Here is a 9,456-nt window from a genome sequence, read left to right on the forward strand (position 1 = left end):
TTATGAACCAATACTGATTGTACTACTCGAAAGTTTAAATGAGTTAAAATTTTTTTAATTACAATCCCAAAAAAGGAGCCACTTTTGGCAAGCAAAGCATGCAAAACAAGAGGGGATATAGAACACGGCATCATTTGTTGACCGCTAGCCTACAACAATGTACACAAGACAGGCCATCTTGACCTTTCACCAGCATTGTTTGCATAACTTGGTCGATGAGAAGTCATCATCTGCCCAGTTGCCGTTCTTCTAATACTTGGCTATCGTCAGCCCATTTGATGTTCCTCAGAAACATCATGAATTGGAACAGAATTACCATCAATGCTGTCTTCATGTTCCTCCTGATTGTTAATCCCGAAACTCTCATCTTCATCAGCAACTCTTTGCTTTGAACAACATAAATACATGGGTGATATACCACTGGCAATGGCATCTATACCAAAATTTCTGGTACGACTAAAATCAAGCTTATCCACCTTCAAGAGTAATTGAAAGAAATCAGTTAATGATAATGGAATATATATCCCCTTAAAATCAGCAGTTAGACTAATAATCTAAAAAAGCTGGAGAGAAAAAGGTTATCTTACTAACTCACATCAGTGCAATGAAGACTCTCATTAACATTGTCAAAGACTGCTGGCAGCATGCTCATTAACTCCGGATTAGTGGTCGGTGCTGATGCCATGAGCCACTTTAATGTTTCCCTGGCGTTCTTCTCTGTTACTGATTCAGTTTCAGCGAAGAGAGGTTTTGCAAGACCTGGAAGAAAAGGTGGAATTGCTGAAGATATAGTGGGCCCAGCACTAACAAGATAAGCTTGACCAGAGGAGCACACATCAATGACCGGAACGTGCACTATGGGGTCAGACATAAATGGAGTGAAAGTTGGAATTTGTGGTGAGCCAGGCACCACAAATGGGGAAATGGGAAGTGAGAGGTGAACTAAGGGATCATGCAAAAATGCTGGGAGATCTAGCAAAGGAATCTCAGAATCAAAGGTCAATTCCGAGGACATTGCAGATACAGGGGGTTCTGCACCTAATAACAATGAAGATAAAGAAGGTATGGATAAAGATTCCAGAGATGAAGATGGTAGAGGTGACACGGTAACAGCAGTCCTTAGGGAAGATGGGTAGGGTGGGCACCAGCAGTAATATGGCTTGAATGGCGGACTTTCCATAGTAACCACGGGAAGTGAATTGTGAACTGTAAGAGGATTAAATGATGGGGGTGAGCAGGGTAGACATGACAAAGTTGGCAAGCCAAAATCAGAACCACAAAATCCACTATCCCTCGGACCGTCATCTTCATGTTCACTATTGGAGAGAGCAGTAGGCGAGCACACAGTTGAAGCAACAGGTTGGCTGTTGATAGTTAAGGAGCTCAAATGGCCTTCTTCAGGCTGTCTATGTTTCTGGCCGGAACCACTTCTTGGACTAGATGGAGTTCTTAGTGTCCCGTCCTTGAATGTACTTAATCTTGGGCCAAGACTGGCTTGGTGGACAGGATGTGCCTTTCCAGTATTGGGGGCTAAGAGATTAACCCCGAGAGATTTAGAATCCATAGGTCTGGAGCAAGAACCAGAATCGTGCAGTTCAAAGTTTAGTGACTCATTTGCTGAAGCAGTCAATTTAGCTTCTCCTCCATTCAATGAACCAAGATAAGTATGGAGATTCTTAGCAAAAGAACAAAGTCGTGACTCAGAGATTCCAGTCAGATTGGATAAAGTAGGCCTCCTACTAAGAATATCTTTCATCTGTCACAGATAAGCAGAAAACACAAGAATTATTAAGAGATGAAGTAACAAACTGCAGATGTAGCGCTGGTAGGCCACATATACAAGAAATATGAAATAGAAAAATCAAGTTAAAAGAAAATTAAGGTCATCAGCAAAGATTGGAGAGGCATAAAACACTTCACAAATTCATGTGCAACAAGTCAACAACATTAAGGTGCAGAATTCAGAGTTTCAACCATCTTACAAACCTTCATAAGCAACTCCATCCCATGATCTTTTGACTTTTCTGAGCACCAAAAGTAGAATACTCGATGTCCTGGGAGCTTGAATAGGAAAGAGCGTCCAGAACTATCAGATGTTATTTCTTCAATTATAACCTCTGGGTGCTCAAAGTTATTATTAATTTCAGAGAGCCGTTCAGCAAACCCATCATCGCCAGCAAATGAGATACGCAGATTAGATGAAGGCAGGATTGTGAGCTTTAAATGTCCCCTACACAAAGGAGAGAACTAAGAAATCTTAACTCTTTCAAGAATAAGAATAGGTCAAATGGAAGTGCACTACAATGTTACAGAATGATGTACTTGGTATGACTGTTCAATCAGATGTTAGAACTACAAAAAAAAATAACAAGAACAAAGAAATAGCCAGCCATGGCAAGATACCCTAAAACAAAAGACAGTTTAAACCTCGTCAAATATCAACGGCACAAGCATATGGAAAGAATAGATAAAACTAGTACCAACACCAAAATATACATGCTCCAAACACCAAAAACATTGTACTGACTACTGATGAAAGACAGCATACTTGAAGTGTTAAAAATATCATTTTTTATAAGTAGCATCATCATACTTCCCTACAGAGGTTATCAAATATGCAATATAAACAATTTAGCAGCTCATCAAAACCCCTCATCTGACGATATCCTATATTTAATGAGTTAAAGAAGGAAATTTTCATATAAAGGATGACATACAAATCATTAGAATCTTCTAATAACATCTCGTACTACTACTTTGTTTCTACATTCTGAAAAGTAAATTTCAGCAATGATATCAGCACCCCGCTGCTGACTCAAATAGTAAATACTTAGTTGTGCCATTGTTCTCGTAGTACATAATAACAGCACCTCGTATTCTTCCCCCCTTTTATGAAGGGATATAAGCAAGAGCAAGCCGGCGGGAGCAAGAGTGGAAAACAGGATCATATCTCATAAAAACTTTAACAGTTGCACTAAAATTACATGTTTATATTACTAGCTTAAGCATCCAAAACTCACAACATGGGAGAACATAACTAAAGTAAGAAAAGATAACATGCTAGGTACATCAAACTAAAAGCTGCTTTGTCAAATCAGATCAAATGTGGGCTGCAAACCACACCCATTCCCAAATCAATGTTCAGCTAGCCTGTTCTGATGACTGACCTCACAAGAGCAATTCAAAGGAAATATGAGAAGTCATGTAAAGAACATGGCACAGTCTGTACGTACAAAATGAAGTGAACAATTACATATTAGACAAGTAAATGAGAAGAGGAATGAGTGCAAAATGTTGAAAAACATAAACAGATGTTCCGTCACCAAACTTCTAAACGTTAGACGAGAAAAGCCAAAACAGAAAACCCAATTATCACTTATTTCAGATGATGACAAGACAAAGAATACTCCAACAAAAGAATTGACAATTTCAGGAAAAATTGCACAGTTTTCATTTTCTCACATCTGCTTGAGGGGGGAAGGAATCCCCCCACCAGATAAAGAAATGAAGGTGACCAACTCAGATGACCTGAGTGGCTGAGCCCATATGGCTACAAGAACCCAACTTCACCAAGCTGTTTAGTTGCAGTTAACCAAGATCAGATCGCATTCTGCACCAAATAACTCATCAAAAAGATATTCAGCATGATTATTTCTAAAATTAAGTTAATACAGATTAATAAATAAATAAACCACTACAAAATTTATTATGCCTACGATAGAGCTATAAACACACATATCTTATGCATAAAAAGCATGTCGTTGGCTTTTAAAGAAATATTCCAATAGCTTGACATGACTACCTCTATATCAAAATTTAAATCTATTTACACTGTAATAAGATGTGGATAGGCACCATCTTGCTAAGCGTAATATCAAGAGTCGAGGAAATAACCTACCTTGTTTTTCCTCATAAATCACAGATCTTAACAGATATCACATACGCCCAAATTACCTACAAATAAAAAGACATTCATTTGGCAGGATGAAAAGTACCATCACTAATAAGGTAAAACTTAACATCCTGGATCATTTGTATGCAGTACCAGATACAGAATACATCTTCTAGACATTGTCTACGGAAATAAACTTTAAACTAGTCAACGGAATTTTATTTAATATTGCTTCCTAAGAAATAAAGCATCGGCAAGTTAACTGACAGCTCATATCAAACAGACTGTCACACTAAACAAGATATTATACAGAGTATATATTTCTAAAAGTTAAGGGTAACTAACCTTGACCAGTAATATACCTGGAAACATATCTAAGCTCTAAATTTGTTCATGAAACTCCTGAGAATATAGTTATAGTTCTCCCTAATTTACTGATTGACAGAAATAGTAGCCCCTTGGCCCTCATCCTTCTTCCCTTTGTAATCTTCAGATTAATTTGCATGACTACCAAAAGTTGGGCCGGATAATGGCAAGGATCAAGTGAGATACAAACTCCATGGATCTAAAGTCTTTAGTATTTTCGTCAATTTGCTTTTTCAAATTTTCCCTTCAATCTGCTTCCCACTCTTTTAGTGGGCTATAGTGAAATAGTCCCACGGGCATTAGCTGTTGTGGCTGGCACTGTACTGCTGATAGAAATAATCGTTGCCAAAAGTATTTGCATAATCTAACCCAAAGTTGGCTTATAGTTTGATCATTATAAGGAGTAATTTATGTTTCCCAATTCATCTAAATTTACCTTGTCTAAGTGAAAATCTATTTCTAAGACAGTGTGTGGTGTTAAAGTCAGATGGATAACAAGGGCCAAAGGAATACAAGGTGAATATACATGCTCTACAACGAAATACCAAAATTTAATGTATAATGAACAGATCACAACATCAAGGGACTGATGTTGTGATCTATGCCTGCATCATTCTAAGATAAATGTGTGGGAATGAGAGACGAATAAGTATACTGGAATACTATGCCTGAATCATTCTAAGATACATGCACTGGTATGAAGATAATTGCAGAAAAACAATGAGAATTACCTAATAGCAGTTGGGCATAAAAGGTTCCCCAGCTTGTTGATCCTACCAACTCGGATAGAAACCAAAGGAATGCACAAGCACCTCGCAAGCATCCCAATTTCTGCTACTTCAAAATGCTGTACAGCAATAAGATAGCAACAATAGGTAAACAGTCAAAAGAGAGCAGAAAGCCGTTAAAAAAAACTAAAAAGAACTTTACATAAATCTAGTGTCAACAATAGCCTTACACACAACCACGCACTTTTGCAACTACCCCATATATGCTTGAATTCAAAGATGCACTCAACTTCTTGATTCTTATTCAAGAGAGTAAAAGCCAGAGCAGGAAGAACAAAGAGTGAAGCACTCGAATCAACGGAAAGTGATTACATATCTAAAGAGCAAAAGCCAAGAGGTCCTTTTTCCTTCAAATTATCGGTAAGAATTTTCAAAATACTCAATACATCATTGTTTCTTCAAGAATATTTAACATATTTGAGCTGAGATATACTCAATAAAAGGAACAAATTGGTTGAACATAATCGGAATAAAGAAGAAAGCCTATATCGACGGTTCAAGACATTATCTTTGGATTTCTATTGGAAAAGGGACAAGAAGGAATGAAAACCTGGCTCAGTTGCTCCATGAATCGGTCTTCTGCGGCGCCACTGGAAACGTTAAGCTTGAGCAGAGGCTTCAACCTCTCGTCGGCACGACAACCGCCGATAACCTGCAGATCGAGCGCTCGCAGCCACTGTATCACCATGCTATCCCCGTGATTCCGATCAAGTGAGAGATCCCCATCGGATTCATCTCGGAGCCTCTCGTTGAAGCTATCACAGCTGCCTCCTCTGCTACTCGAAGGTCCAGATGATCCCGGTCCTATGAACTCACGCGAATCCTCCGATCCATCGCCGCCGAGAGATCCGTCCTTCTCAGAACCCTCGTTTCTTGGATAAACCATTGATTGGTGGTAAAGATATCTCCGAAATCGATGAAGCGAGAGGGGGCGGACGGAGGCTGAGACGGGGAGAGATTTTTTTTTTTTTTTTTGATGAAATAGGAAGAGAATTTGGGAGAAACGACGGGACGCGATGGATGAAGATATTTTGTTGGGATAATTACAGGTAGACTCCCGAATTATTATCTATTTATCTCTCCTTTATTTTGTAAAGGAGATTTATATATTACACCTTATATTTCATCTATTTTATAATTTATACTCATCTTTAAAAATTTTATAATACGACCCTATATAATTTTTATTTAATATCCTAACTTTTACTAATTAATATTAATCAAAATATTAAAATATTCTCACTATTTTCTATTATTTTCTATATCGATTCACTGTCTTCTTTAACTACCGGACTAACTCCTCTAAAAATTATATAAATAATATAAATATTTATAAATTATTTTATATATTATAATAAAATAATTTTTTTCAGTATCATTTAAGATATAAAATTACTAATTGAATAGCTATGCTCGAGCTCAGCCCGAGTTCAAATTTAGCTTGATCATAAATCTAGACTAAAAATTAATTTCAATTCGATCTATTAAGGCGAATTTTTAAGTAACCAAACATATTAATTTCTTTAAATTCTTTTGCAAAATTACCCTTGACTTTCGAGGAGCGCCTGAGCAGGCATAACTGTGGCTGAAATCGGTTTGGCCACACTCATATGGCCAAACTCCTCTCTGTTCCAAAGCCATCGCTCTCCAAATCCAAGGAACATTTCCTCCGCCTCTGCTCCAAAGGCTCCCTCCGCGAAGCACTACAACTCCAAGGCTTCCTCCCCGAGCTATGGTCGAACACGAACCTCTTCACCCACCTCCTCCGCGGCTGCCGCCTTCTCCGCCACGTCCACCAGCTCCACGCGTACATCGTCGCCTCTGGCGCCGCCTCCGACCGCTTCACCGCAAACCACCTCCTCCACGCCTACTCCGAACTAGGCATGCTAGGCACCGCCCAGAAGCTGTTCGGTAAAATGCCGAGGAGGAACGTCATGTCCTCCAACATCCTCATCGGTGGGTTCGTCAAGAAGGGGGACCTCGACTCCGCTCGCAAGTTGTTCGAAGAAATGCCCGAGAGGAACGTCGCGACGTGGAACGCCATGGTCACCGGTCTTACCCATTTTGGCTACGACGAGGAAGGTTTGGATTTCTTCGTCCGGATGAGGAGAGAGGGAATGCGGCCGGATGAGTTCAGTCTTGGCAGCGCTTTCCGATGCTGTGCGGGATTGAAGGATATCGTCTTGGGGCGGCAGATACACGGTTACGTGACACAGTCGGGTTTGGAAAGTGATATGTGCGTAGGTAGCTCCTTGGCTCACATGTACATGAGATGCGGAGCGCTGGAGAAGGGTGAGAGTGTGCTGCGAGGACTTCCTTTCCTTAACATTGTGTCCTGTAACACTATAATCGCGGGAAGGGCACAGAATGGGGACTCAGAGGGAGCTCTGGAATACTTTTGCTTGATGAAGGCTGCGAGACTGGCACCTGATGAGGTCACCTTTGTTAGCGTCATAAGCTCTTGCTCATATTTGGGGGCCCTCAGCCAGGGCCAGCAGGTACATGCTCAAGCCGTTAAAGTTGGCGTTGATTTAGTGGTTCCTGTCAAGAGTTCACTTGTGAACATGTATTCAAGGTGTGGTTGTTTAGGTGACTCTGCAAGGGTATTCTCTGAGCCGCATTTATCGGACCTCGTGCTGTGGAGCTCGATGATTGCGGCTTATGGCTTCCATGGGCACGGGCAGGAGGCAATCCAATTGTTCAAGGAGATGGTAAGAAAGGGAACAGAACCCAGTGAAGTTACTTTCTTGAGCTTACTTTATGCTTGCAGCCATAGCGGCTTGAAGGATGAGGGAATGGAGTATTTAAGGATCATGACTGAGACATATGGATTAAAACCCAGCGTGAGGCATTACACTTGTATGGTGGATCTTCTTGGGCGATCTGGATGTCTCGATGAAGCTGAAGCTCTCATCATGTCAATGCCTGTTACTGCTGATGGGGTCATTTGGAAAACGTTGCTGTCCGCTTGTAAAATTCACAGGAATGCAGAGATGGCAGAGAGGGTCGCAGAGCATGTCTTCAGATTGGACCCTCAAGATTCTGCTTCTTATGTTCTGCTATCAAATATCCATGCTACTGGTCAGAGATGGAATGATGTATCTGAGGTTAGAAGAGTTATGAGGGAGAAGAGAGTTAGGAAAGAGCCTGGGATCAGCTGGGTTGAGCTCAAGGGCAAAGTACACCAGTTTTGCACCGGGGATAGGTTTCATCCAATGTCCAGCGAGATTGATGAGTTCTTGAAAGAGATTGTCAGCAAGATGAAGCAGTGTGGTTATGTGCCTAATACAAGCACAGTTTTACATGACATGGAAGATGAGGAAAAAGAGTATAGCCTGGTTCACCATAGTGAGAAGCTAGCCATTGTATTTGCACTTTTGAGGATGCCTGAAGGAGCTCCAATTCGAGTAATGAAGAATTTACGTGTCTGTGATGATTGCCATGTCGCTATTAAATATATATCCCAGATTGCTTGTCGGGAGATTGTGGTTAGAGATGTAAGTCGATTCCACCATTTCAGAGATGGGAAATGTTCTTGTGGAGACTATTGGTGACATGAAAGGCCAACTACATGGTAGGTTAACCAGTCAGGGTTCCAAATTATAGTGGGTGGAGTTATTTCACGGAGCATATCAAAATTGTAATTCCAAGTAGGGTAATTCCTTGATCATAAAGTTTTTATCCATCAACCATGTATAGCAATAAGTTTTAGTGGTTGGTGTTTTTCTTTTTCTTTTTCACAGGTGCAGTTCCATGTCTTCTCATTTCAAACCAAATTTACTTTAGATTATGATATAGAAGAACCTGACCATATCCGGGAATGTAGCTATGAATTTCAACAAGTGCTAGATCGAATTACAAGATCCTTCAAACATTGCAAGGAGAGAAATCACTAAGGTGATCTTATATTTGCTTCATCATGCTAAATACATTCATTCATCATATAAAATGGTTTTACAGTCTTAATAGCATCAATTTTAGTATCTTGAATGTTCATGTTGTTCATTATTTATCAGAGGCAGATTTCTCAAATTTGGTGCTAGTTATCTTTTATGAGAGAAGGAAATTAGTGCATTATTTACTAGTACCATCAGAGATATTTGGATCTGCTTCTTTTGGTATAAGTGATTTAATGGTGTGATACAAAATTACAAATTCCAGTCTGTGGTGTTTGCCACGTGTGACAATCTAAAAAAATCTCCATATTCTGATTATCCATTGAGTCAAGCAGAATCAGACAATGTCTTTAAGGATGGTGGAACCAACATATTATATTTGAAAGAACCTTTGGGTCTGCACTCTCTGAAGTACTTATTGTACTGCTTCTTGCAGCCCGATATTACTCAACAAAGTTGTTCTTTCCAGCTATAATCTTAACACTGGCACATCATAAATTCTATATCTGGTAAT

The 9,456-nt window shown here is 39.8% G+C and overlaps 2 protein-coding genes across 3 annotated transcripts; one reads left to right on the forward strand and one right to left on the reverse strand.

The window, feature by feature from the left end:
• Window positions 1–6,088, reverse strand: LOC140798840 (uncharacterized). The gene is made up of 5 exons (XM_073152921.1): window positions 5,597–6,088; window positions 4,990–5,105; window positions 1,987–2,230; window positions 596–1,756; window positions 1–476 (listed from the first exon to the last, which is right to left on the reverse strand). The coding sequence occupies exons 1-5, from the start codon at window positions 5,930–5,932 to the stop codon at window positions 267–269; spliced, it is 2,067 nt and encodes a 688-aa protein (XP_073009022.1). The 5' UTR covers window positions 5,933–6,088; the 3' UTR covers window positions 1–266.
• A 519-nt stretch (window positions 6,089–6,607) lies between these two features.
• LOC140799377 (pentatricopeptide repeat-containing protein At2g41080) lies at window positions 6,608–9,021 on the forward strand. 2 transcript variants are annotated; one of them, XM_073153692.1, is made up of 2 exons: window positions 6,608–8,701; window positions 8,790–9,021. In XM_073153692.1, the coding sequence occupies exon 1, from the start codon at window positions 6,657–6,659 to the stop codon at window positions 8,598–8,600; it is 1,944 nt and encodes a 647-aa protein (XP_073009793.1). In that variant the 5' UTR covers window positions 6,608–6,656; the 3' UTR covers window positions 8,601–8,701; window positions 8,790–9,021. The 2 variants fall into 2 exon arrangements, with proteins under 2 accessions (XP_073009793.1, XP_073009792.1); XM_073153691.1 differs by having other exon boundaries at window positions 6,608–8,696.
• Window positions 9,022–9,456: the final 435 nt, after the last annotated feature.

The sequence above is a fragment of the Typha latifolia genome, chromosome 12 (genome assembly GCF_019914945.1).
Source record: "Typha latifolia isolate L0001 chromosome 12, TyphaL0001v2, whole genome shotgun sequence".
In the NCBI taxonomy this organism is placed as follows: Eukaryota; Viridiplantae; Streptophyta; class Magnoliopsida; order Poales; family Typhaceae; genus Typha; species Typha latifolia.

Bases quoted from the DNA above. Each gene is read 5' to 3' on its own strand.
- LOC140798840 (XM_073152921.1), bottom strand. From the start codon at position 5,932: ATGGTTTATCCAAGAAACGAGGGTTCTGAGAAGGACGGATCTCTCGGC. The intron at 5,106-5,596 runs GTTTTCATTCCT...ATTGCTGTACAG, and splicing joins TCATGGAGCAACTGAGCCAG to CATTTTGAAGTAGCAGAAAT. The intron at 1,757-1,986 runs GTTTGTAAGATG...TATCTGTGACAG, and splicing joins GGATGGAGTTGCTTATGAAG to ATGAAAGATATTCTTAGTAG.
- LOC140799377 (XM_073153692.1), top strand. From the start codon at position 6,657: ATGGCCAAACTCCTCTCTGTTCCAAAGCCATCGCTCTCCAAATCCAAG.